At 53.5% G+C, this 27,983-nt stretch overlaps 2 protein-coding genes across 4 annotated transcripts in view; one reads left to right on the forward strand and one right to left on the reverse strand.

The window, feature by feature from the left end:
- FAT2 (FAT atypical cadherin 2) overlaps positions 1 to 6,310 on the forward strand; it is a 44,560-nt gene extending 38,250 nt beyond the window's left edge. Inside the window, exons 21-23 of the mRNA XM_014253056.2 lie at positions 1,681 to 1,834; positions 3,535 to 4,127; positions 4,913 to 6,310. Of these exons, the coding sequence (XP_014108531.2) occupies positions 1,681 to 1,834; positions 3,535 to 4,127; positions 4,913 to 5,445 (1,280 nt within the window). The 3' untranslated portion in view covers positions 5,446 to 6,310. The remainder of the gene's footprint in view (positions 1 to 1,680; positions 1,835 to 3,534; positions 4,128 to 4,912) is intronic.
- Positions 6,311 to 7,883: 1,573 nt separating this feature from the next.
- LOC102114601 (proton-coupled amino acid transporter 1) lies at positions 7,884 to 27,558 on the reverse strand. Of its 3 annotated transcripts, none has more exons than XM_088063682.1 (10): positions 27,539 to 27,558; positions 25,081 to 25,228; positions 24,301 to 24,391; positions 23,615 to 23,703; positions 23,289 to 23,384; positions 22,474 to 22,558; positions 20,178 to 20,396; positions 19,840 to 19,938; positions 18,495 to 18,661; positions 7,884 to 10,652 (listed from the first exon to the last, which is right to left on the reverse strand). In XM_088063682.1, the coding sequence occupies exons 2-10, from the start codon at positions 25,221 to 25,223 to the stop codon at positions 10,175 to 10,177; spliced, it is 1,467 nt and encodes a 488-aa protein (XP_087919808.1). In that variant the 5' UTR covers positions 25,224 to 25,228; positions 27,539 to 27,558; the 3' UTR covers positions 7,884 to 10,174. The 3 variants fall into 3 exon arrangements, with proteins under 3 accessions (XP_087919808.1, XP_087919806.1, XP_087919807.1); XM_088063681.1 differs by lacking the exon at positions 27,539 to 27,558 and adding an exon at positions 13,421 to 13,590 and having other exon boundaries at positions 10,247 to 10,652; positions 25,081 to 25,318; XM_088063680.1 differs by lacking the exon at positions 27,539 to 27,558 and having other exon boundaries at positions 25,081 to 25,321.
- Positions 27,559 to 27,983: the final 425 nt, after the last annotated feature.

Here is a 27,983-nt window from a genome sequence, read left to right on the forward strand (position 1 = left end):
GGGGCACTGGATGCTTCCCACGCTGCTGTGTGGGGCAGAAGCTGCTCCTGCAGCTCTGCTCTTTGGGACCCTTGCCAAAGCACACCCTGCCCGGCGAGCAAGTGAGGACAGAGGAGGCACCACCTTCTCCTGCCCTGCCTGCTGCCTCTGGGAACAAGATTCCCAGCCCTGTCGACTCAGCAGCTGCCTGGTTCAGGTGAACTTGTTTGACACCAGGTGTAAATGTACAGAACAGTTAGTTTGGCTGGCACTCACACCTCAGCCTTCAGACCCTCTGCACAGAAAACCCCTCTGGCTGGAAGGGGCTCAAAGCCCACAATGGGAAAACACATCTCTGCTCTAAGTCAAGACATCCCCTGCTTTCATTGCAGAGAGAATACAGTGAGAGGGAGGTGAAAAATCCCTCCCTCAGTAATAACCTAATGATCATCCAGTGTCCTTCCCATGGTTTCCTTCCAGGATGAACAATTTTTTCCTGCAGATGGCCCAGCTGACCAGGAAAGAGCCTGTGGGACATGGGCAGGGAAGGGATTGCCCAAGGGATGTTTCTTTGTGAGGTTATCCTGGTTGCTTGGCTTCCCTGAGTGCCATGGGCTCAGTCCTGGGGACCCCAGGCAGGCAGCACCAGCTCATGCAAAGCTGTGCCCAGGGATCTCAGGCGTGGGATTACAGCACAGGCAGGGACTCGCCTGTGGGAGCGAGCCCAGGGAGCCACGTGGCCGTGTGAGAACACATCTGTGGGGAGAGGGCCCAGCCCAGCACCACCCCAACCACAGCGCTCAGGACCACAAACACAAGAGAGCCCCACATCCAGGACATGTGTTTGGGCACACACAACCCTGGGGGCAGTGTCCAGCACCTGCTGCAGCAGTGTCAGCACGTCCTTCTGCTACAGCCACTGACACACATGTGGAAACAGGCCCAGGTTGTTTGCCCCATGCTTTAAAGCAAGGTTGTTCAGCTTGTGGATGAGTAGCAGACTTTTCAAGTGTGCTGCAAGGTGGAAACTCTGAATTTCCCACACAGCAGCACCAGCCAGGTGATGAGCAGGAGCTCAGCACAGCCAGGGACATTCCCGTGCTCAGGACTGTGCTAAACAGCAGCCAAAAGCACAAACAGCAGGAACCCCCTCCAAGTCCCTGGCTGTGCTGGGTTTCTCTCTGTCTGTGAGCAGACATCTCCTGTAAGCAGGAGAAACTCGGCATGTTGAGACAGGCACTTCATACCACGAGAACTCTCAGGACCAAAGACTCCTGAGAACAACAAATTACAGGGGATTTCACTTAACAGAGTCAGAAACTGTGAATCAGCCAGCCAAGTTCCCCTTCCTTTATCCTAGATTTGTCCCTCAGCTTCTCCATGCAATAAAGCTGTGCTCTGACTGCATCTCTGATCTGTGTTGGGAGAGGACAGGCTTGACTTGTTGCTCAGACAGCTCCCTAGTGCCACTGTGTTGCCCCAGAGTGGCCACCCAGGCTCCAGCAAGCACAGCAGGTCCTGTAATGAACCCATCAGGCCTCCAGGGATGGCCTGGGTGTCCCACAGCACCTGCTGCAGCAGCAAGCACCTGCGCCTGGGTAGCTGTGCGAGCCCTCTGCAGGGGCCATCAGCACCAGACACTGCTCCTCCCTGTTCTTGCCCGTTTTTCCACATGGATATGTTCACTCTCACCCCCTACAGGTTACACCTGCATCTGCCCTGGACTGTTCTCTGGTGAGCACTGTGAGCTTGGGGACAGTCCCTGCGAGTCCAAGCCCTGCCTGCACGGGGGAACCTGCACCCTCTCAGCCACCGGCTACTCCTGCCACTGCCCTGACTGGTACCTGGGTGAAAGGTAAGGCCTGGGGGGACAGGTGACATCCCATGCAGACATCCCTGCAAACATCAGCATTGCACGTTTCTGGAGCTCACCAGATCCACATTTGGGATTTATTGCAAACTGCAGCCATCTGAGCATTGCAGCCGGGAGGTGTTGGAGGGAAGAGCTGAGCAGAACAGGACACAGCTATAAACACAATGTACACAAATTGTGTAAACACACAAATGCCACCGTCCCTCTGTGCCTGTCTCCTCTGAGCAGGAGGGAAAACAGAACCATCTCCTCTGCTTACAGGTACTTTGGTGCCTGCAGGTGCTTTGGGACAGTGCTTGCTGGGAGCAAGTCTCCCCGCACACACTGCTGCTCCCTGGCATTGGGGCTGAGTCCAGCAGTAATGGGAACACCTTGGCTGAGGTGGGGGGAGCTCAACTGTGATGGGGGCCCTGGCAGCAGGGGACAGGCAGACACTGCACTGGGTGGCAGGAGGATGCCCTGAGGCTGGGGGAACCTGCCTGGCAGAGTTGTGAGGTGCCCCCTGCTTCAGTAGCCTGAACACCCATCCTGCAGGGTGCTAAAGGGACCAGCTCTACAGGGTTCATGCAGAAGAAATCTCTGTTCCAGCTCACAGCTGTGATTCATCCAACTCAAATCCCAGCTCAAGACCGTGGGCATTACTACCCCAGCCCAGCAGCACCTCCAAGACCCCCGCCTTGCCTCCAGCCCAGCCTGGTCAGAGATTCCCAGCACAGGCTCAAACAGCATCACACCAGTTCATCCTTCTGCCTCAAACAGCATCACACCAGTTCATCCTTCTGCCTCAAACAGTATCACACCAGTTCATCCTTCTGCCTTAGCTATTTAGCCAGGGTGGACACTGGTCCTGTGGATCAAGGCAAAGGCAGAAATGATCTGTTCAGCTCTTGGAATAAAGGCCTGTAGCTGAGCATTAGGTGGCAGTGTAATACCTGACATCAGCTAGAGCCTGTGGGTGCCTGTTGCACACATCTGCTCACACATCCTAAATCACTGACTGCAAGTGCAAACCTCACAGAGTGTTCAGTAAGGAGAACAAAAAAAAGGGAAGGAAAGTCACCAAAGCATTGTATATTCCCCCCAGCATGGGGAGATGATTGCTGTTAGAAGGAAAGGTCCCCTGTAGGCAAACATTTAGATTGTGTGTGGGGTGGAGCAGGATATAGAATCAGAAATTCCATCTCAGTTCCGCAGATGCTCCCTGAAATGTCAAAAATCCTCTCTAGCAGGGGTATCCATTCATCACCTCACAGGGTTGTCTTTTCCCAAATGTTTGCTGCAACCTGCAGACATCCACAGACCATCCAGAGGCTCCACAGAGCTTGGAGGACATGGGATACTTCATAACAGGTTAACACACCTCACACTGACCCTGGGCTCCCTAATTTAACAGGATGGGAACATCTAGTGTTAGCGCTAGAATTCCAAACACTCCTCTGAGTCAGAAAGCCCCCCATTTTAATTTGGGCATATAACTGAAAAATAGGAGGTCTCTTGGAAAGCATCATTTTATACTCAAGGATCCTCTGCCAGGATAAGGAGGTAGCAAGAATCCAGTGAGGGAGGGAGAGCAGAGCAGGATAGAGCATCCTTGAGTGGTGTAAGCCAGAGCCTGAACAGGATGAGGCAGTTGTGGTGCATCCCAGGCTGACAGGGGTTGTCTCCATCCCTTTCCCCCACAGGTGTGAGAAGCTGGCAGAGGAGTGCCAAGAGAACCCATGCCGCAACGCCGGGCGCTGTGTGAGCAGCCAGGGCTCCGTGCACTGCATCTGCCCGTCGGATTACCAGGGGGACTACTGCACCCAGCCCATCATCACGCCCGCCATCGTGCCCACGCAGTGGGCGCTGGGCCCCGAGGAGATCGCGGAGATCGCGGCCGGCGTGCTGGGAGCGGCCATCCTGGCCGCGGCCTTCGTGCTCGTCCGCAAGCGCTGCCGCCAGCGCGCCAAGGCGCACAAGCCGGTGGCCCGCGAGGACCCTGACCTGCTCTCCAAGAGCGAGTTCTCCAAGAGCGTGGGCGTGGGCACCCAGCCCGTGCCCCCCATCGAGCTCAACATCCTCAGCGACGCGGCGCACAACAACCTGGACCGGGCCACGCCGGAGCAGCGCAAAGCCACCGGCACCCCTGAATTCGTCACCTTCAACTCGGCCAACGCCCCGAAGCACCGGGGCACCATCGTGTGCAGCGTGGCCCCAAACCTGCCCCCCGTTGCACCCCCGTCCAACTCTGACAACGAGTCCTTCATCAAGTGCACCTGGGCCAGGGAGGAGATGGGTCAGTAGCCACAGCTTTTTCTTGTTCTTACACATCCCTCATTCCCTTGGGAAGTGGATCTGAGGTTTGCAAACATGAGGGACAAATGGTGTTGGTTAAAGAAATGCAAAGCAGGGGCAAATACTGCCCCAGAACTGTTATAGGGCTGTCATTGGCTCTTTCTCCCGATTCATCAGAATGTCCCAGTTTTCTGCTTTAACCTGCTTGGTCTTGTACACAACCAGCAGGGAAACCATTAATGCACAGCAGGCTGTGATCCTGGGTCAAAAAAACTTGTAAAGAGAAAAATCAAAAAAAACAAACCAAGATCCTAAAAGTCAGTAGGAGTTTTAGTGAAGACATTCGCATCAGTGCTCCTGGGCAGAGGGATCAGATTCTCAGGGGAACTCTTGAATGGCTGTGGACAGCAAGGTTACCCCATGAAGGAGTTCCTCACATGAGTAACTGCAGGGAAAGGCAGATGGACTGGATCACTGGATCACTGCCCCAGTCCCTTCATAACGTGAGTTTCTTTCATCCAAACACAAGGATGAAGTGTGTCTTTTGGGTGCTAGAGTAGTGGATATCTGTAGGCTGATGGGGACACTGCCTCAGCACAGCCAGGGGTGATCTCGGGTCCCCACAATACCCAGATTAGCAGCTACACCTCCCCTATCCCTGCTTCTCCTCTCCCCAGTCTGCCACATCTCCTATAGGCTCAGAGCCTACAGAAGGAATTGGCAGGAGGGCATGAGAGAGGCAACAACCGCTAGAGCTGCAGCTAACACGACTTTCTTTCGTTCCAGTCTACCCAGCAGAAACGACCTACTGGCCCCCCCGGTACCTGTCATCAGATGTCCAGGAATATTCCCACTACGAGATCATTCAAGGCCCCCCTGCCTCCTCCTCTCACCCTCCTCTCCCGCCGCCGCCCCCTCCCCCAGCAGACACGGAGCCGGTCGCTCTCTACGGGGGCTTCCCCTTCCCGCTGGACCAGAGCAACAAGCGAGCCCCCATCCCACCCCGCTACAGCAACCAGAACCTGGAGGACTTCCTGCCGCTGGGCCCTGTGGACATGGGAGCATCCCAGTGCCAGAACGAGTACACGGCCATCAGCTACTACCCAGCGCAGCTGGTGCAGGGCGAGGGGGTCCCGTACCAGCCCGAGCCGGGCTACAAGAGGGTCAGCATGCGCCTGAGCGTGGCCCAGCCCTCCTACGCCGACTGCGAGCTGGGCCACCAGCCCAGCATCCGAGCCCAGCCCCTGCCGCCGCCCAACTACGAGGGCTCCGACATGGTGGAGAGTGACTACGGGAGCTGCGAGGAGGTGATGTTCTAACGCGGCTTGCTCGTGGGATGAGGAGAGAAGCGCATCTCCACGCAGAGCAGAGTGCAGGGGGCTGGCACACACAGCTGGAGGGAGGCTTGTGTGTGTCCCCCTCAGCTTGCAGCGTCTCCCCCTGCACGGCTTGGGTTGTTTTTGGCTGGATCTTCCCCCTCGCTGCCCTCCACGGCGCTCCTGCTGCAAACGGAGGGGAAATTCTCCAGCCACTGCTGGGACATGGAGGATGCTCCTGGGATGCCAGTGACTAACCTGCCCCCTCACCAAGGGACTGCCTCCGACACCAGAGCATGCTACCTCCTCCCACCCCAGGCTTCCTGGCCATGGGGAGGGGGAGGGCAAGCACTGCAGGTATGGCAGCAGTCATGGTGGAGAAAGGTGTGAAAGGACTGGCAATGTACAGCCTGGCAGTGCCCCATGTGGGGTACAGACGCTCCCTGCTCCCAGCTCTGGCTCCAAGGGCTTGCATCAAGCCAACAGTTTGTTCGTGGAATGGATCAGCTGGTGCAAACCCTCTTCATGTCTGCTCCCTGACACTGGGAGAGAGAACAGGGAATGCAGCTGGTCCCACCAGCACATCCCTCACTGGCTAACAGAAGTCCAAGGGGAAAAAAAAAAAAAAAAAAAAAAAAAGAAGAAAAAAAAAGGGTCCATTTCTGTAGAAAAACCAAGCAGCAAGGTTTGTTACAGCAGGAACCACCCAGACTCAAAGCAGGCTGTGCAGTTGGGCTGTGTGCACACGAGTAAAGGGGACCCTGCCCCAAGGATTGTTTGCACAGCCTTGTCCCCATGGTGTCACAGTCCCACACTGAGTGCAGCTGTACATGGTCCTGCCAACAGCAGGGACTCCGTGCTGGATCCCAGAAAGACTGGCCAGCACTGCCTGGAATCTCTGACCAGAGAGGGGCACCAAGGCTACTGAGCATGGGTTTGCCTGTCTGTCCTTGTGCTTGGAAATGTATCATTTCTTCGTGAGAGGTTTTCTTTGGTTGGTTGTTTGATGTAACTTTTTTTGTTGTTGAATTTTTGGAAAGTATTAAAAGAGTTTGGATTTTTTTACTATTATGATTTTATTCAGTATCTCAGGGATTCTCTTGTAAATAGATAGGACCTCCTTGCCTAGGCTCCAGCCAAGGGAATAACAACTTCGTTTGGGCACCAAAAGCTCTCAGAGAAGTACCAAGACAGGAAGTTAAACACTATTTGAGGGTCCTGTAAGTGCCAGAGGGATGAAGCAGACTGACCCACAGTACCTTGCCTTGCTTTGGGAAACCATGAGGCTCCTGTATCTCTTAGCTCGGGAGTAAAGGGGTTGAAAGGACCCAAACTGAAGCTTTTGATTTGCATCCCCAATAAACACTGCTTGTTTTACCTCTCAACATTTTTTCACCAGCTCTTCTCAGCAGAAAGCAGTCCCTGCCTAGATTAGAACTATTATACCTAGTTGGTTTTATAATGCTTGTTAAATCCCTCTGAACATCATCCTAAAATAGTGCATTTCTGTACTTTGAGAACATTTAATTTTGCCCATAAGGAAAACACAAATTTTTCTTCCCAGCAGCAGAAGCAGCACAAATAAGAATGATATTTTCCTTCAGACTTTTTAAGTCCCGAGGGTTGCTTTGGACAGTGGTCACAACACAGGGAAGGGCAAAGGCACTTTGAGATGAAGCTCCACTGACACCTGGGAAGGAGCAGCGTCAGTAAAGCCATTTCATGGGATGGGGACAGCCCTGCAATGCTCAGCCCTAAGGAAGGGATGGCTGTGGATCCCACCGTGGTGACTCTCCAGAGTCAGAAATACCCTGAAGCACCAGGAGTGGCTGTGCTCAGCTGTCTGTCCTGCCCTGTCGTTGAAGTGACCTCAGACCCACAATTCCTATCAGCCTGCAAAAGCTTCCTAGTTTAAGAAAAAAATTCTGCCAGAGTTTCTAAAGATGAACTTTTTATAGCAGATTTCCCCAACAGCCCTCTAATGACACACTGCAAAGGCATGAATTATTCAGCAGTGAGGATAAGCCGAGCTGCAGCAGTGCTGGCAGAGTCTCCCAGTGTGGGCTGACTTCTGCTCTTTTGATCTCTAGGGCAGATCAGCAGCAGCTCAGCATCCCCCATATTTTTTCACATGCCAGGCTCTTTTTTTCAGCTGCAGCCCCATTTCTGGCATAAATAGGGAGATGAGAAACCAAGGCCCAGCCCTACAAGTCCATAAGCTCTGCCCACAACCTACTTGCACAAATGAGGTCAGAAGAAAAATTAAATTTTCCAAGCAGCAAAGCTGGAACACTTTTATTTGAAACCCTCATGAGGAGGGGAAATCAGGTGTGCTGTGTGGGGGTGGGAGCAGCACAGGGTGGGATCCTGGCTGCCTGCTGGGCTCCACGTCTCTTGCTCTCGCTTCTTTTGGAAGAAGAACCCACACTGCACACCCCAAAGCCTTTACACATAAAAAATAGATCATATTTATTGATTAAGATACATGATTCAGGTGCAGCACCAGCTCTGCCGCTGGGCAGCCACCCGTGCTGTACGCTGACAATATCCATAGGCACGAGACACGGACATGACCATTGCTATATTTACACAGACAAGTTTTGTGGTTACTGAGCAGCCTACGATACACAAGTGTCAAGTTTTCGTGTCCATCAGGTCCTGCACCAGCCCCCCTGGCTCAACTGAGCCCCTCACACCACATGTGCCACCAGCATGTCTCACCCCATCCTCAAACACCCCTGCTCACCCCAATAAAAGGGAGGAGCTGCAAAACCCATTTAATTCTTCTGTGATATCCCAGTCCCCTCAGAAATCAGAGGTCTTCACTGCTGCTTGCAAAGTGAGTTTGGATGCCAGGAGCCTCATCAGCAAACCCACTGATGCCCAGTGCCAGGCAGGGGACATGCCTTGGCACACAGCTGTCCCTAAAATGTGGCCTGCATTCTTAGAGTGCACTACTAGCAGGGCAAGGGGAAGCATCAGACACCCCCTGCTCCTCACATCACTCCCTCTTGTGTTTGACAATTCTGACTCAAACCCAACCCCAAGGGCCACGCTGGGGTCAGTACACAGAGATGGACATGAATATTGCCCTTGTCCCGCCTGTGTCATTCCCTGGATCCCCTTCGCAGCCCTTCAGGTGCTTCCCCTCTATCCCCATGGTGCCCTCCAGAGGGAGGATTTGAGTTAAAGCTTTGCTCTGCTTCTGACCAAGCAGTGCTGGTCATGCCAAAACCTTCCCCAGCACAGCCTTGGAGGAGATGAGGTGAGCCCCAAGAGATGCAGGGAGCAGAAGAGGGGCTGGAAGGGGCAGTGACATGGCACAGACTCACCCCACACCTGGCCATGGGTCCACGTACCAGCATGTGGCACCCAGAACTGCCAGCAAAGGGACACAGAACGGACACAAGCACCACCCAGGGAGAGGCAGGCTGCAGGGACACTGCTCCACACAGCCTTCCCCTCACAGAACCCATTCAAACACCAGAAATAACCACAAACCGCACCCTCCACCAAAGATGGGAACACAGCCCACTGGTGCTGCTCTCACCCTCCTTTCCCACCACCAGCAGCCTTTGCCCACCCCCAGGGAGACATGGCTGCAGTGGGATGAGGGATGAAGGCTCTCCAAAGAGAGCCAGCATTTGGGAGATGCTGCGTTAGCAGGCAGGAGTTGGGCCTGTCCTGTGGAGGATTTTTGCTCCCTTGTCTTTAAAAAGTAGAAATCCAGCAGAAAGGCAAGGAAACTCTCTAGGGTAGAAGCTGGGCTCTCAGAGGAAGGAAAACAGCAGCGCCACAGGACCATCCCCACCAGGCATGCACCAGCGACGACAAAAGAAGCAACAGAAGCACAGGGAGAAATGGCAGGGAGCTGCATCCTACTGCAGGAGGAGAGGAGCTGGGTGGAAGCAGAGGATGCAGAAGGAGTGGAACTAGGAGAGGAAGGGTTAAAACCAGCAATATTATGGAGTTTTTGTGTGTGATTTGACATTCAGTATCAGCCTGCAGACACAGGCGGAGCGTGCCAGGGCCAGCTCAGGCACTGTAAACAAGGTGATGTATTCCTGTGGCATGTGGGCAGCACATGGTGACCCCTGGGGACACCCCATCCCACCCAAAGGGGACCAGCTCAGCCCCTCGTTATGGCAGAGCCTGTTTGCTCCCCACACGCCTCGGTTCTGTAAAGCTTCTGAAAGCCAAGCATCGGGTTGTGCGCTGGATGGGGATAAAGAAGTGTCACTACTGAAAGCGTGGGCCAGGGGTCAGCAAACCCTCCCAGGCCAGGGAGGTGCCATGCCCAGTGCCCAGCTCCAGGGCCTGCTCAGACTTCCTGCTGAAGGCAGCTGGAAACAGAGCTGAAGCACTGCAGGAGCCAGTGCCCACAGCTGGGGATCCCACGGACAGAGAGCTGTGGGCCCTGGCTTGCTCCGCACCTCAGCCTCTGCCCACCCTCCCCACAAGGCCGAGGTGAGGAGGGAGCTCCACGCTCTCTAACCTGAGCTGAGGTTTGTCTGTTGCTGTAAAAATAAAGTGCTCAGGGAAAAAAAAAAATAAAATAAATCACACTGGCACAAAAAAGAGTAGTCCCTGTTCCCCACCCTGACTGAAGGGACAGGGGAAATATGAAAGGTTGGGATTTAAAAAAAATAATAAAATAAAATCTACATCCCTGGGATTCCTCACCTCTCAAAGTGCCTATTTACAGAGGAACTGTTTTGCTCTACCACCTGCCCTAGGAGCCCCAGGGAAGGCACTGGCCCAGCCCGGATCCCACCTTCCAGAGAGCCCAGGGCAGGATCCTGCCGCAGCCGGGCGGTGCTGGGCAGCCCCGTCCCCTCACAGACCAAACCCACCACGCTTCCCAAGAGGAGAGGGAGGCCGTTCCCAGGAGAGCAGTGCCCGGTGTCCATGCACCCCCAGCTCCGCATCCCGAGGGGACGCTCACTGCACCAGGACAGTGGTGGCATTCACCACGGTGGCCGCGGGCGCCACCAGCTCCACCAGCGCCTCGTACGTGCCCACCACGAAGCCCACGAAGCCGAAGAGGCTGATGGCGATGTCCTTGGCAATGACGAGGGGGTGCATGCCCTCGGAGTAGTAGGTGGCAATCTCCAGCAGCGGGGGAAAGATGAGAGCCAGGGCGCTGCTGCTGATGGAGCCCACCAGGGAGATGACGAGGTCCAGGCGCGGGATGAGGATGGCCAGCACGCCTGGAGAAGGAACGGACACCACATCAGTGCTGCCACCTCCCAGACGGCAGAGACTCCTCCCTGTGTCAAAGCTGGCAAAACCCCACCCAGGGATGCCACTGGCTGAGTCACACCCCTGCCTTCCTCCCTGACAGAAGACAAGGCTGCATATTTTTCCAGCAACTCCTCCCCAAGAAGCAATTAAGCTGTTAAATTAACAAGCCTTTTTGTCGCCCTGGGCACCACCAGAACAAGCTCCAGGGCTAAGCAGGATGGGTGCCGCTGGCTGCCAGCATTCCCGACCCCCCTGTGCGAGCCAGCACTCCTGCTCCCCACACCTGGGGAGCCATAAAGCTTCAGAAACCCCATAAAAGCAGGAGAAGGGGGAAAAAAGGCATTTCCCCCCACCCCAAATCAATCCGTGTGGTTTGCATGTGTTTAGAGCTGCTCCAGCAGCAGCACACCCACGGCACAGCCTGGGGGAGAACATTTGTTAGGTGAGAACTGCAGCCAAGGAAAATCCCCCTGGGAGACTCCTGATAACTTGAGCTTAGCAGTTGGAGCTCCAGAATATTCCTGTTCCTCCTCCCCCTGCATGGCACCAGGAGAGGACAGGGATGTCACCAGAGCTCTGCACAACACAAGACAACCCTCTGCTAGCAAGGCAGACTTCAGTGCTTAACCAGTGACTGAGAGAAATAAATTGGTTTATTGCTTTGAAAGCTTTTCTGCTTAGAAACAGTAGACAGCTAGAACCATGGCAGGTGCAGCCCCTGTGGAGAAGGGGCATCTCAGGGCTCCTTACTGGAGGGATTTATTTTCCAAATCTGGAGAAAACAGGCCATCAGCTACAGGCAAGAGAGGCTGCTGCAGCCTCCCTGATCCCAAAGATCACCCATGGAGCTGCAGCAGAAGGAAGGCTTGGGAGACTGACTGTGTCACCACTGCAGCACTGCTGTCATCTGGATAAGCCTAGAGATAAACCATTCCTTCACCAAGGGAAATAGCAACAAAGGTCCTGAGCCAGTTTATCCTGGTGCTCAGGCCTGAAGAGAGCCAAAGGAGTGCTCTGCCGGGTGACTGCTGCAAGCAGCATCCCTGCTCCAGCAGCCTCTGAGGAGAGCAGAGCAGCTCCCCTCCAACAGCATCCTCAGCCCACCCCACTCTGCTCTTTGGACTCAAAAGTAAACAAAATTATTAACTCCCCTCTAAAACAAGCAGATTTGAAGCACCAGCTGCAGTCCTCAGCCTCCGGGGAAACGGTCTGATTTCTGCAGGTATTAATTCAAAGGGGTTTTAAGCATGCTGGTTTTGAAGTTTAAGCCTGAAAAACACCCATACACACCAGATTGTATCCTCTCTTTGGGAGCCAAAGCCCTGGTGAGGGCTTGTTGTGCGGCCACACAATCATCCAATGAATATTCATGCAACCCCCCTAATCGCTTTTATCCTCAGCAGGAGCCACAGAGATCCCTTACATGGAAGGGTGAGGGGAGGAGGTACAAAGGAACCTGCATCCTTCCACCAACATCTCTGCTGCCTCCCTACCCCCAAATAGGAGGGTACAGCCACTGCTGATGCCTAAAGCTATCCCATCTCTCCAAGCCTTCACTTCATGGCTTGGCACAGCCCAACACCTGCCAGGAGAGGCTCCAACCCCACAAGCAAGTTCCAAGTTCACCCACAGCAAGAGGGTGGCCGGAGCATATTGCCCAGCATGTCAGGATTTCACCCCTGCATCCTCTGAGGACATCAAGGTTTCAGGAACTCAGAGCAGAGGAAATGGACCTTGCCCACTTCTGTTAATGCAGCACTTCTGGCCTTTCATTAGTGAGAGCCAGAAACAGCAGCACCCTCCTCTCAGCCAGCTCCACCACCCCTGAGTTAGCACCACGCTCCTCTCAAACCTAAACCAAAGCCAGCTGGGATGCAGGGCCATGTCCCTGATGTTCAGCTCTGGTGCATCAGCATCATCAAGCCATGGAGCAAAGCTCCATTTCAGCAGGGGACGCCAGGGAGCTCAGTCAAGCATCTCAGCTGTGCTGACAACAGCAAGCATTTAGTCTTCAGGAACAGAAGCTAGCCAAAATCAGATACCACCTTATTTCAGTCCACACCTTTCCTAAAGGTCCACCAGGCTTGAGCCAGGAGCCTGTTCCACCAAAACCTCACTACAGGCACCACACACCATGAAGGCAAGGGACCCTGTGGGGCTGCTCCAAGCACACCAGCCCAGCAGCACACCAGAGCTCTCGTTAGGGGTCACCTACCCTGTCAGTTGTGTCCTGCTGTGCTCCATGCTGCAATGAGTGTGTGGGCACAAGAACAGCCCATCCCTCACAGTCAGTGACTCCTTTGCAGTCGTGTCCCCATCACACAGGCATGAGGAGCCTGGCTGTACACTGCCTACAGAAAACAGCCTCTAGGCTAGGCTGCCCTGGCACTGAACCCTGTGCTGGGCGTTTCATGCAAACCCTGGTGGGACTCGGTGATCCACAGAATTGCCATCCCCAGGCCTGAGGCTTCATGGGGATCTGCCACTTCTAAACAATGCCGTTTACTATTCCTCCATTGAGAAGACTGGTCCCATACAGAAGAGGCAAAGGACCACTGCTGCTGCTCCTTGGAGGCCACTTGACCCATTGGTTTGTATTAGCCAGGCCCAGGGACTGCCAGCTGTGAGGGCTTGAGCAGCAGGGCCAGAGGTGCTGTGGCGAGGGGTGAAGGCTCAGTGGGAAGGAGATGCCACAGCCTCACAGGGAAAGTCAGACAAGGTGGTTTGTACTCACAGGTCACACAGACCAGGGCCACCCTGAGGAGCAGGTTGATCAGCCAGCCCCAGCGCTCCGACACCCGGGCCACGAGGGGAGGGATGATGATCTCGGCAGGCACATAGAACTGCACGGCATAGGTGAAGAAAATCCCAAAGGAGAAGAGCAGCTTCACAGCTTGGTACAGCCTGGAAAGGACAAGGACACAGTGAGACAGGCTCTTGCTCAAGCCCCTGCAACGTCAACAGCAGAAAGCAGAAGGGGAATGCTCTGCAAGGACTTTTGTGAGCCAGGGGTCTCAGCTCCTGAACACTCTTAGAAAATTTGGGGTGATGCATTTAATTCACAAGGACTTTTATTGAGCAAGAGACAGAAAAGACATATATCAGATGCAGCCATGATGACACATTCCAGCTACTGCTTGGCTTCTGAGGAGGGGAAGAGGATGGCACTGCTGGGGTAAGTCTGGGCTTCCATGCAGAGTGAACATCACAATGTTCCAAAAGCAAAGCGATGTGAACAGGCAACTCAGCCTCCTCCATCAAACAAAAAAGAGCAGCTATTTTTGGAATGCTGCATGATACATGTTTGGGGGGAAGAGAGTTAAAAGAGCAGTTTGGGCTGAGCAGAAGGCAGAGCGCAAGCAGGCTACAAACAGCACCCTGGGCTCACCCCAAGTCAAATTTCACCATCTCCCAGATCATGCAGTGATACAGTGTGGCTGCAGGAGAGAGGCCCTCACAGGTGACCAAAAGGCACCTCCCAGCCCCATCTCTGCCCTCAGCAGAAAAAGCCTCTCCAAAAGAGAAGTAACATCTGGTGACCTCACATATGGTCCTAACCCTTCTCCAACTCAAGACACTTTAACCAAGCAGGAAACATGGCCATATCACTTGGGCAAATATGGGGTGGATCCAAGCTGAGGAATGTATCTGGCTCCTGCCTTCCCCCCAACCTTCTTTGGGCCTGTGCCCTTCTGTATGCTGGGTCTCAGCATCCACCTTCCACAACAGCCTTAAATCAGAGAAATCCAAATATTCCCATGCAAGACAGCTTTGAACACTAGCAGCAGAGTCTGGCAGAGTCAAACATTTCCCACAGATGGAGTTAGGGATCACCTAAGTGAATGGAATGTTACACAAGTCTATGGGACCAGATGTATTCAAGGTTGAAGCCAACTGAAGCCTGAAGCCACCTGATCTTCAAAAGAGCAGGGTGCTCAGGGAGAGGTCCTGCTGCCTTGGGAGAAGACTAATACCCACCTTCAACAAGGATGAGAGAAGGTGCAAGCTAATCAGCCTCACCTCAATCCCCAGAAAAGTATGGGTTAAGTTCTGGCATTCATTCCTAGGCACATACTGGACAGTGAACAGCCAGCAGGGATTTGCCAAGGGGCAATCATAGAAATATCCTCATCAGTAACATGGATGAGCTTTCAGTGACCCAGAGCACATTCTCAGCAAATTCCAAGCAAGATCAAATTGGAGGAAATGGCTGACACAGCTTGGAGCAACATGATGTCACAGGCAAAGCTCAAGTAGAAACACAAATTCCCATATGTGGGAAGGGCTGGGGCCAGGAGAACAGCACCTGGGGGTCTTGGTGGGCAGCAGACTGAACATGAGCCAGTAGCAGGACCTTGCAGTGACAAAAGTCAATCACACAGCAGGCTGTGTTAGCAAAAGCACAGCCAGGAGGTTAAGGACAGGGATCAAGAGATTATTTTCTTGTTTGGGGCTTGTGCATCTTGAGTATTGTGTCCAGCCCTGATACTCCCAGATCAGGACACTGACTTTATCTGCAGAGTGCAGGCTACTAAGATGGTTGGGGCTGGAGCATGATGTACAAAAAGAGGCTGCAAGCCCTGGGCCAGTTTAGCATGATGAGAAGGTTAAAAGGGGATGTTATTTATGCCTTCAGCTGCCTAATAGGAGGGCATGGATAAGTGAGTAACACGCTCTTCTTGGAGTTACACAGCAGAACAACCAGGTGCAATGGGACAGAGCTGCATCTCCAAAGGATAGTTAAGGGCCAGAAGAAGGGCCTGGATTGCTAGGGAATCACTGTCCTTACTGATACTCAAGAATTAAGCTGGGCCTTCTATGAGCAGGTGAGAGGACCCAGTGATCCCATGGTGTCCTCTCCAACCAGAATTACTCTGAGATTCCAGAGGCATACTGAACACAAAGTTATCTCCAGAGTCCAGAGTGCACCCGTGCAGCCACATGTGTGCACAGGAGCCTTGAGGCACCGACCCACGGCTGGCATATCTTATCATTGTATTCCCAAGAAAGTGATTCTGTAAAAGCCATAAAGTGCTCCAGGGCAATTCAAGATTAATAGCTGTTACTAAAAAAAGTACAGAAGAAGGCTGTGTACCTGTCCTGCACAGGTCAGGAACCAGGACAACAAGATCAAAGGGCATTTTAAATACCAAGAAGAGGAAGAATTCAAGCATTACCCTTGATCCACTGAAAATACAGGCCCATGCAGGGCCTTGGAGAGGCACTCTGCCAACCACAGATTGCCATGCCAGGCCATCCCAAAAGGCTGTAAGAAGTGAAATACCCTCCTGGGACCATAAGTTCTGTCATTACCTACCTTCCAAGTGGCCGCATGCAACCCAACAGCTGCCCCCTCACTACAGCATTTCTTCACCCTTCAGATGGTGCAGTGAGGCAACCCTCCCTAGGAGGCAAGGAGGGATTTCTGCACAGCAGCACCATATTTTGGACACTGTGGTCAGACCTGGGCACTGGGAACTGACACACTCTTCATTTGAGGAAGCTGTGGTTTCAGAGAAATGAGACTGGAAAAGCCCTTAGTCACCCTGTAACTCAACTATTCCTGAAACATTCACCAGATCTGCTCCAGAGACCTCCAGGCAATGGCTACAGCTAAGGAAGGCTGCTCTACCTCCACCACAATCCTTGCCTTGTCTCCCTGGCTGCAGGCAAACCCCATGACTGCTCACCCACAGCCCTTATGACCAGCTCCTGCAGCCCAGCCTTTTACTGCCAGGAAGAAAACCCACGGGCAAGGCAGGATGGACAAGACATTATTTTTAAGAGCAAGTCTTCACCCAACACTGGTGGTTTAATCCACAGGAGTGGTAGTGAAGACTTTATCTCAACTATCACGGCTCTTACTTGAGATAAGCCATTTCCAAGTCCAACATCCACTGCCAAGAGGCAACATGCACAAACATCAAGGTGTCCTGTGTGCCGAGTGACAAGGACCACAACACACCTTCCCTGCAGCTGCCCTGCCATGTGCTCAGGCTTCCCCAGACACTGCTCCCAAAGGGCTATTCTCTCCTCACTATCCAAAAAACCCTATGGTTACTTTTAGAAAAGTAACTCTAGAATACTTTCAGTAGTTTACTTTAAGAAAAGACAGAAGATGTGGATACTTCTAGAAACATGGATTTGCACTCTTCTCTTTGCAGCCTAGCAGGTCATAGTAATCCCATTCTAAGGACCTGTTCCAAGAGAATGTCATTTTTCAGGGCAAACAGAGCTGAGATTCCCTGCAGAAGCCCCTTTGCAGCATTTCAGGTCAGCAGATGTCATTGCAGCATGTGGCATGCAGAGCCCAAACCTGGAAATGACCTGTTTTCCACCTTCAGGAGAAATAGCAGGACCTCATCCCCTCCACACTGTACTTCAGTTTACTGAGCAGAAGGGACACACACCTCCTGTGCTTGGCATGGGATTCAACATGTGCCTACAACACAGGCACATCCTTCCACCAGCCCCATCCCTCCTCACTGAGAGCAGAGACCTGGCAGAGCTCCCAACCCCTGCAGGGGACAAGACAAGGCTCTTGGCAGGAGCAGGATCTTCCACCACGCCAACACCAACATCCAGCAGTGCAGTCACTACATAGACCCAGCATGAATGAACATCCATGCACTCAAACTGAAAAGAAACCCACACAGAAATAATTAAAGCAAAACCAGGCTCTATTTTTGTCAAATCTTTGCTGTCTCCACAGCCCCAGCTGTGCAGCTCTACAAGGACAGCATGTGGAAGCCCCAGTGACTCAAACCTTAAGTCCTGCCCAAATTTCTTCCAACAGTGAGACAGTGAGTCACACTGCATGGTGAGAGGTGCTACTAGGAACAGAGAGGATGGGCTGAAGTGGAGGACAGGCACCCCCAGCTCCAGGTCTCACTCTGGTCTCTTGCAGGATTTCAAGCCAGCAGAGATCATCAAAGAGAACTGTTTGCATTTCTCCTGTGGATGACTATGGAGCCATGACACTGAGCAGCCACCCATCCCCAGGGACGGAGCAGCACACAGCTTGGGCAGCTGCTGCAGCAGCCACCAGCCCTGGCAAGAGGAGAAACAACTCCTCTAAACAGGTAGGCAGGCATGGGGTCAGGCCACAGGGCTCCAGACAGAAACTGGAGCATCTCTAGAGGCTTCACCAGGTCCCAGAGGACAGACAGGTTTGGGAGGCTGCTGCAGAGCTCAGCCCCCACAGAAGGAAGGGGTATCCTCTTGGCACCAGTGCTCATAGGCAAAGTGTTGGCTCAAGATGAGCCACATCCAGGCACAATGTGGAGCCCAGAAGTGGGAGTTTGAGCTCCAGGGCTGCAAACAAGGAACACAACCCACACATGAAGATGTCACATCTCACTCCCTCTTGGAGCTCCCAGCTTTGGATTGGTTTTTCACATGCTACATTTGAGGAAGAGAAGTGGGTTTTGCACAATTCAGTGATGTTCTGGTATGGCTGCATGGGGGTTGTGTTCAACATCTGCTAGCCAGAGCACTGATGAGCCCCAAAAACATGCCACAAGGCTCCAAGAAAAAGACAAGAGCTGCACCTACCCCAGCAGGGACCACCAGGGACCTAGATGAAGCAGCCTGAGCTCCAAGATCAGGCTCAGACACTACAGCAACAAGCCTCTTCCAACCCATGCATCTGACAATCCTCGTCAAACTCCCTGAAGTTTGCCTACTGCACAGTTCCTCAAGCTTACCCAGATTAGTTCCCATAAGGAGTGAGGATGCCCTCTCCCACCTGACTGTCTGGGCCCCTCACTCCTCACCCCCCTGTCCCTCCACTGCCCACAGGGACTCACCAGCAGTTGGGCAGGTTGAGTGTTATGCTGGCCTGAATGTCGGCCCCAAAGCGCAGGTAGCCCAGGACACTCAGGCTGATGTACAGGATGGTGACAATGGTCATCCCCACGTAGAGGATGACTGGGAACTGCCGCGGGTTCTTCATCTTGTTTTCCAGAGGCAGCACCTGGGAGAAGAGGAGGAGGATGACAGAGCAGCAGGCTGCCAGCTGTGTCCAGTGCTGGGTCTTGGGGCAATGCCAAGCACCCCATACCTTGGGTGCATTACACTCTGCACCCCAAAACAGCACAGCCATGCCCACTATTTTACACTGTCCTATTTTCCCCAGCAAATCCCAGAAAGACCAAGACACACTCTTCTCTGCTATCAAGTTTGTCTGGACAGATTTCAACCAGGCAGGACAATAAAAAGAGGAAGGACAGAGGTAATTCTCTCACCTCTATACTACTAACACTAAATATAGGCCTTCAGCAAACAATTTTATAGCTGTCCTTGGACGGTGTTGATTTCAAGAAGAGACACAGTAGCAGATCTGGTGAGGAGGCAGGACAGCAATAACTTTTATTTGTTTCTTCACCTCCAAGTCACACGAGGAAGAAAGCATTTGTGCCTCAGTGCTGGCAAGAACCCTCTGCCCAGGGCATAGCATGCAGTCAACACTCCTCCTGTAACGGATTTGGCCCTCTCCAGCCCGGTGTTTACACAGCCAGTTTATACTGAGATGAAAACATTTTTTTCTCCTTTGAAGGGAGCTCCCGGAAACAACCCACAACATCTTAGGGAGTCATTAAGCTCACCACCCACCCCCCAAGCTTTTTTCACAGACACACTTGGTCTATTTACAGCATCTTGCATGAGAGGCCCATTTGCACAGGCAGGCTGGGGCCACGTGGCTGCCGAAGGGAGATCTCAGTGCCTCCGCAGCAGGGTGGGAAGGAGCGGATCACATCTTTTCATGCCACACTTTTTGGCCTCCCGTTTAGGCAACTTCAGGATCCAGCCTGCTAACAAGACTCAGGACAATTCCTCATCTGCAGGTCAGCCAGCAGAGCCCAAGGCAGAGGCTGGTGTGATTCCAGATCTACTGCCAGATAAAGCCACCTCTAAAGCAGCAACCAACCTCCTGAGGTTTGGAACATGTGCTCCTCTAGCTTCAGATGGAAGCACCAGAGTTTGACCCAGGATACAGCCTGGAGCTAAAGCTAACAGCATCATCCAGAATTTGGGTTATGTCAGAGAAGTTCAGCTGCAACTGCAGCTGCAAAGCAGAGCAGGTGCTGTGGCAAGTCCGAGCAGGGCTGAGCCTCCTGTGCAGCAGCCCCACTGCCACACGCCCAGACTTACCACACCGATGCCTTCAAAAGCAAAGATTGCAGTGCCAAAGAACAGAGGGTAGGTCTTCCAGGCTGCTGCCAGAGGCAGGTTTCTAGGATCAGGAATGTCCTGGAAAAAAGCCCACGCAGAGTTCAGACACAGAGAGGATGGGGAAGACCTGGCCTGTTCCCATCACTCCCTGTCACAGCCCCATGCTGCAGAGAAAGCCCTGCAGAGCAGAGGGAACCACCATGCCCACAGGAACAAGCAGCACCCCACAGCACCCACATACCCCGCTGCCAAGCTCTTTCCACCTGCCAAAACGTGGGAGAGCACGGAAACGAGAGAGGGGAGCCATACACACGTACCCTGACGATGTACTGGTAGATCACAACAAGGCTGACAAGCATGGCCACGTTGGCCAGCATGGAGAAGACGGACAGGACCTTGAGGTTCTGGATAAATGTGAGCAGCACCACGAAAGGCAGGATGGAAAGCATGTACAGGCGAGAATCCATGGTGGGGGTCATCACCACCGTCCTGTTTGAGCTGCAGTCATTGGTGGTCCCGTTTGCAGCAGACACAACCTGGGGAAGCACAGGAAGCCTGGTGAACCCCATCACACAAGTCTGAAAGCTGCAGATGTTAGCAGCTCATCCCAGGTGTGTCACAGTACTCCAAGAGCTCACTTCAAACACAGCTAGCTGATTAAAATCAAACCAACATGTGTTTTCAGATAATTCTGAAGCAAATCCCTGTCGTCTTGCAGGGGGCAGAGGTGGAACTGGCTATGGCACATGAGCCAGGACAGCAAATCCTGCCTGAGCCCAGGTTCACCAAGCAGGAGGACTCAGCAGCCAGGCACGCAGAGGGCAGAGAGCACAGGCTCTATGTTTGCACTGCCCACAAGGTCAGTTGAGAACAGAGGAAAGAGGCACTAAGTGCTATTTCCAAAGGTCCTTTTCCTCTTGTTGCACCAAGTTTTTATCTAAGTCACACAGTCCTTCAGTTACCCAGCACCCCGTTCACATGCAAGGACACCCGCAAACTACTGCTAGTGCCCAAGTTCACTTTCTTCATGAAAAATCATCCTTTCCTTGGGGTCTTTCATTCCAAAGGCACTCCAGGCCATGTGCTAACTTCCAGGGGTAGCTCAGACCCAGGAACCAGGTGGCTGAGCCATCACCCCCAAGAGCATGGGCTCCCTGAATCACCAATACAACCATGACCAAGCTGGGTCAGGTACCAGGTTCTGTCCAGTCACTGCAGCAAAGAGCAGCCTGAAAACTCTTTTAACTTGCTTCAGAGGAGCAAGTCTTTCCCCAGAGGAGGGGCTGAAGAACTCTTTGTAAACCAGCATCCTCTGTGGGAGAGGGCAGTGCAGGGCCACGCACCCATGGGACAGTGCTGCTCAAGCCCCAGCCTGCCCTGCCTCTTCATGGCTTGTTCCAAAGCCATTTCCAAACCAAAGCCCTGCCCAACACACTGGCACCTCGCCCAAGGTACCACCTGCACCATGACTCCCCACCTAACATGCTATTCCTCACCACAAAAAGAAACAAGCAACACTCCCCTCTCCCCACCCAAAAAAATTCCAAAACCAAAGCCAAGGGGTTTCCCACCTGTGGTCCAAAAAAATGGTGTGGATTTGCAGGTTTTTGCAAATTTCCTTTGAGGCTTGAGACAGCCTTCAGTCTCTGCTGTGAGGGGCTGAGGAGAAAGAAGCCCACCTTGAAGTGGAGCAGGGGGCTGTTCCCAGGGGGGGACCAGCAGCAGCTTTGCCCTGCCCACACCCTGGTCCCTCCTGCTCTCGGGGCTGGTGGCATCATATCACCAGTGTTGAGCTGTTTACTCCTCCTGGCACCCCACAATAGGAATCTCCTCAGCTGCTGCTCCAGGAGGAGCACTGGAGGGACCCCCCTTTGCTCCCCAGGAGCCCCCTCTGAAGCTGATGGCCATCACTGAAGAGCTGACAAAGGGCACAGCCATGGTGGCAGCGACCAGAACACTGCTGCAAGAGCAGAGCAGGAGCACACATGCAAAAAAGCTGAGCAGTGCCTGCAAGGCACTGAGCTGGTGGAGGCTGGGAATGGGGACTCATTATTCCCAGTTTCTTACAGAAGAGGAGCCAGCCAAGCGGTTCAGGGTTTCTGTTTATTTCCTCCTGAGGCCTGGCAGGAAGAAACTCTTTCTCTAAAGATGTAATTAAGCTTCAGAGCCACAGGATGAGGAAAGAAACTGGAATGCAAACAGATCCAAGGAAGGGAGAAGAGAGGTTCACAGCAGGTCCTGGGACCCACACATTACCATTGACACCAATAAACCAATTAACTGAGGGGGACAGGACAGAAAAGGCACAGTCCCTTTGCTTTCATCCCTTTCCTGCTGTTCCCTCTGTAAGACTGACCCCACTTTTCCTGGGCAACACAGAGACTTCCAGCACCTCTGCAAAATCAGAGAGATTCTCAGGAAAACCTGCTCTGTTTGAACAGGAACATCCTCCAAAGTATCTGGGCAGAGGAGTGGATTTTCCTGGGCAGCATACCGTACAGAAATCAGACCTTTGGTGGAAAACAGGGCACAAGACACAGGAGCTAAGAGCAACACAAGCACCTTCACACCCTCTCACCTCCCCCCAGCTCATGAAGGAGGTGTAAGTCCAACCTGTTTCAGATTGTCCGCCAGAAAGACAAAGTACACGCAGCAGAAACCCAGCTGAGTGATGATCAGGAAAAGTCCCACTATACGCCTGGAAAGCAAAAGAAGACCATTTGCTGCAGATCATACAGAAATAAGAGCCCACTTGGGTTGCTTTGGTTTGCACTTGCACAGTGCAGCAATGCTGCTCTCCCCAAGGTTGGGGTGTACAGGCCAGAGCACACCCAGCTCGCTTCTCTGTGGTCAGGAGAGAGGACCTTCCCTCCACCCAACCTCACAGGTCTCAGGATCTTTAGTCTTCCCCTCCTATCCCTTCCACAGGGTCAGGACCAGCCTCAGGAGAAAAGTCTCCTATTTGGGTTTAGCACCTCCAGTCTGCTGCTTGTCAGAGAATTGTCAGAGCTGGAGACAGCATTCCCTGGACACAGGAAGAGGAGACTGCTCCCATCCCGATGTGAAACGGTCTGTGTGCCATAATGTGGGACACCCACAGGGCAGGGAGCAGCCACTGGACATGTTCCATGTCTAGCAAGATCAACCAGCACTGCAAGACCCTATTCACCCCTTTGTTATGCTGTGGAGACTTAGTTATCCCACGCATTTAGTATAAGTCACATCTGGCTCGGGACAGTACTGGATCAAAGACCTCAGCATCACCCTCTGGGGGACACTGAGCACTCAAGGGCAGGTGAGCCAAACAGCATTTTATGTCACTTGTGCTTATCTGCTGATACAGCTCAGTGACCAGAGGCTCTTCTGTCCCAGCTGCAGCACATTCTGGACTCAAAGGCAAGTCTCTGCCTGGGGCAGGGGAGCAGTACCTTCCCCAGATGGCATGTGTCCTCAGGCAGGCACTGGGAGTTGCCTCCAGCCCATACATCACAGCACCTCCATAGTCCAGAAACTGCTTCTGGAACCTGCCCAGAGAAGAGAGAAGGATCATCACATCAGCCCTGTCTGCTAGTTCCAAAGGCAAATAGTGATATTAAAAGGAAAATAGTTCCTGTGAAAAAGAAGAACAGTTCCCAGCTGAGGCTTTAGCAAGGGCAGCTTGCTGCTGAGGGGCTTCAGAAAAACCCCAGGGCTTTTTGGGCAAGAAGGAAGAACTGTAGGAGCTGCAGGGCCAAGAAGGGGAGTTGCTCCTTACCTGCTGCAGAAGTGATGGGCGCATTTCACCAGGATGCCCATGCAGTGCACAGCCACGACTCCCATCACCAGCAGGCTCAGAGGACCCAGCTGCAGGGAAGAGAGGGGGAAGGCTGCACTCTGATGGCCAAAGGCAGAGCTGCACGGTACCTTCTACTTCCAGACAGAACTCCACGAGCTGGGTGAGTGTAAATACCACTGGAAGCTGAACCAGAGCTCTGGTGCAGCTCCCAGAAACCAGTCCCCCAGGACCAAGTAACCTGACAGAGCCATGAGCTTGGCAGAAATGACGCAAAAGAAGCAAGTTGGGGCAGTCTGGGTGTAGGAAAGCACCTCCAGGACTGTTTTCCACACTATCTTGCACATCTCTACTATGCAGGTGATGAAGAAGTCATGGCCTGGACACAGTGTCCTGCCTGACCCCAGCAGAGGAAACCACCGGTCCAGCTCACACACTGAACTCCCCCACACCAGATAGCAACAATGCAGGAGCAGCAGGAACAGTCTCAGCAGCGAAACAAAGCCACAGAGCTTGGGGTGCAAACAGGCGCAAGTCACCAAATGCTGAGAGGTGTCTGGGCAGGGACTCAAGCCCAAACACCCCCAAAATCGGCAATGTGAGCTGCCCAGTGCCCCGGGGTCACTCTGCCCCACAGGCTCCAGCACAGCAGGGCTAAGCTGCCTTACCAGGATGCCAGCATTCTTCACAGCCAGAGGCAGTCCCAGCAGCCCCGTCCCAATATTCCCCTTCAGCAGATGGATCAGGGTCTGGTACCACCTGAGGGAGAGCAGATGCAGAGGTCACTGTCAGCAGGTACCCACACCCACACCCAGCTTATCCTGTTAATTACCACAGCAGCTCTGAACCGCTGCAGGGAATGCATGTGGAGGTCATGATCCTGTCCCCTGAACCCAGCTCAGCCAGCTGGGATCGAGCTAGGTGTGAAAGCAAAGACTTAACAAACAGATTTTGGGCAGGCATTTGCAAAACCCAGCAAAAGCACAGCCCAGCACCAATGAGCTGTACAAGGAATGTCTCTGACTTGAAGGGATCAGTCTCTGCCAGGCAAAGACAGCACACCTCTGCACACCTGGGCACAAGGAAGCCCTCAGAACATGGCTGCAACATGCCCATATATCCTCTGAATCTGGGCATGCTGTCTGTTTGCCAGAGCTCCCCATCGAACCAAGGTGGAGTGGGAAAATCCTGGGAAAAGCATCAATCACTGCCCACTGCCAGCAAGCCCAGCTTCACCAGAGAGCAAAGAGCAACACTGGGGCAGCTGCTCGCTTGGTGCCAGCAACCCACAGATGCAGCACCACAGCTCTGCCCTCACCACCCTCATGAGAACTCCCCATAAAACCACAGCTCCACCATCCTCCAGCAAAGTCAGCAGGGAGCCACCATGACCTCCTCCACCCTTCCCAGTGCCAGGCCAGCCCAGGAAAGAGGGAAGCATCACTCACGTTGTCCCATTGGTCTCCCCGAAGCGCTGGTAGGACTCGGGGTGGGCGAAGCCGTTCATGCCGTCGGGAGGGCTCCCCTCCGGAGTGACGTCTGTGGAACTGTAGTCATTGTAGTCCTCGCTGCGGAGGCGCCGGGTGGACATGGTCCCTGTGGGGGCAGCAGCATTAGGGGTGCCCAGCTCCACAGCCCCATTCCCAGGCTCTTTGGGGTCAGCCATTGTGCAGAGAGACTGGCTCGCACTGCCAGAGCAAGGTCTCCTCCAGGGCTTTTATACAGCCACATGCTCCCGCCCAAGCAATCAGAGTTGGCATGTCCTAAGGTCAAAGGTGCATGGCACATTCCCACTGGCTCTTCCTTCAGGCTCGTGCCCACGTTTTGGGCACACCCAGAGAGAATGGGGTCAGGATCCTGCAGGCAGAGCCTGGATGTGACCAACTTCATGTCAGGCAAAAAAACTGCGTACCCCTGCTCTAAGGGTGGTGAGTTTGACAGCACAGGCAGTGGGGTAGGAGGGGACGTGCTGGCACTGTGTCCCCTGCTCTGGCACTCAGGACTAGGGCTGTCAAGTGGATGGGCCAGGAAAGTGCAACTGCTTTTAACTCGCACACAGTGTGCTGCAAGGGAACAGCTTGCTCTTGCCAGGGAAGGGAAAGCTTCCTAACTTCTCTTTTTTTTCCCTTCCCCCCCCCCCCCCCTTATTGGAGACTTTATATTAAAGAGAATTTTTATAAAAATTCATCATACCCCCATCAGAGAGGAGCACAGACCATGTGCTGACAGCAAAACACCTGCCCTTCAAAGCCAAGGAGGTGCCTATGGGAAAAAGGGGCTTCCCTTTTCATTCCCAGGATGAGGGCCCTGCACAGCCTGGAGCTCTTGCTCCAGCAGAAACTCCAATAGTGTCCAGAAAACCAGGAGCACCAGCACAAGCCTCACACCTTTATCTGGACAACAGTCAGCTGGTTCAATTCCCACACACGCCACACCCAGCATCCCGAACACCTATGGGAAAGGAGCACCAGAGGCAGGGAAATTATGTGTAAGGCTCTTGCACCACAGACTGGTGACCCCGTCCCTGCCCCACGGTTCCTCTGGACTGTCATGCCCCAGGCACCATGCCAGCCCCAGCAGTCCTGGTGCTCCCCATCCCAATCCCCAGCACTGGCAAAGAACTGGGAGCAAGAGGAAGCAGCTGAGAAATGCTATTACTGCAAAAAACTGTCTCGTTTCCTGCCAGAGCTCTTCATGCACCCTCCGAGCCATGCAAGCGCCTGCCAGATGCAGCCTCAGCACAGACCAACACATCTGGTTGTGCAGGGAATGCTCAGCTCAGGCAACCCGAGTGCTGCTTCACCCCCAGAGCCCCTACTCTGCAAACCTGGCTGCTACATGGAAAACAAGCCAAGAGCTGCAACCACTGGGAGGGTCCAGCCTGGCATCAGAAGGGTAGCAGGGAACAAGGGCTTTTCCTCAGATCTGGATGCTCCAGATCCCAGCTGCTCTGGAGCCGTTATCCAGGCCACAACAGCAGTGCAGTATTACCTGCAGCACCACGCTACAAGAGCAGCAGGACGAGCAGTGTGTCCCATGGAATACCAGGCTCTGGAGCAGCAGTGAGGCTGGCTTGCAGGCAGGCACTCCAGAGCCAAAGGCAGCGCATGCATCACTCCTGCCCAGCCTCCTCCCTCACAGCTGGGACACGTAATCGTGTCCTGAACCGGCTCCGCCGCAGGCAGGGCGATCCAGCAAGACAGGGACCAGGAAGAGCGGCAACAGGAGTTTACACAAGGAAAGCGTTAGAAGCTATTTGTCATCAGTGACAAGCCCAAGGGGCAGGAGAGAAACCTGGGAGGCTCTGCCATGGGTTGGCAGAGGGCAAGAAGAGTGGGCAGAGGGGGTGCAGGACTGGGTTGGGCATGGGTACCCTTCCCAAAGATGGCACGCACAGCATCCAAAGTACCCAACAGCAATGATTTTGAGATAAACACAGCGTGTTGACATCACTGCCTGATCGCTCCCTGTGGATGTTTTTTTCCCTTTCAAGCAGGCCCGTCTGCTTTCTGCTTTGAAGAGCCAGGGAAATGCATTCATCGTGACTTGCCTGCCTTGTGGCTGGATTAAAGGTTGCGTAGCAGCAGGGAGCAAGCACTCTGCTCTCCCACAACCAACAAGAAAAAGCTGCAAAACTTGTCTCATCCACACAACAAACATTTAAAACCAAAGCAAAACCCCACTACGCCATTTCCTCATCATTGGAAAGAGCAAAGACAGGAATATCTACATTCGGTTTCCACTTCAAATCCAACTCCTCAGCCACTTTCATGTGCTTTTTTGCCACCCACACACAGAAGTAATTTCGTCCTATTAGGAAAGCTGGGGGGGTAGTGACAGCAATTTGTCCCTTACGGTGACAACCCCATGCCAGAAGCCAAAAGCAAGACATGACTTGCTGCTGACCCTGACAACTCTCCCTGTTTGAGCTGTGTGTAGATCAGGAAATCTTCTGGAAAAGTAAGCTTCACAGCAAAACTCACTGCTGCTTCCCATCATGCATGTTGAATCTGTCATTTCCAAAGCACTACTTGTAATAACCCATCTCAGAGTGACACAAGGGAGAGCCAGAGGTGCCAGATCCCCCTGCCCCACTGCCAGGGAGGCCACAGACAAACCCCTTCCCCAGGCCACCATATTCATGCCAGCCTGACACCTCCATCACGGCATCAGTCCTCTTGTCCATGTGCTACCCAGTGCTCCCACAGCTCCAGAAAACCCTCAGTGTCCCAACATCTCCAACGTTTCACAGCATGGCCTGGTCCCCACAGGAAGGCTGCTGGGCACAAACCCCACCAGTCTCCACATCATCAGTCATCATCCAGCCAGGCCGTGCTGCCCAGCTCCCCTT

The sequence above is a fragment of the Pseudopodoces humilis genome, chromosome 17 (genome assembly GCF_049639895.1).
Source record: "Pseudopodoces humilis isolate 2021_Gansu_Grassland_sample_001 chromosome 17, ASM4963989v1, whole genome shotgun sequence".
In the NCBI taxonomy this organism is placed as follows: domain Eukaryota; kingdom Metazoa; phylum Chordata; class Aves; order Passeriformes; family Paridae; genus Pseudopodoces; species Pseudopodoces humilis.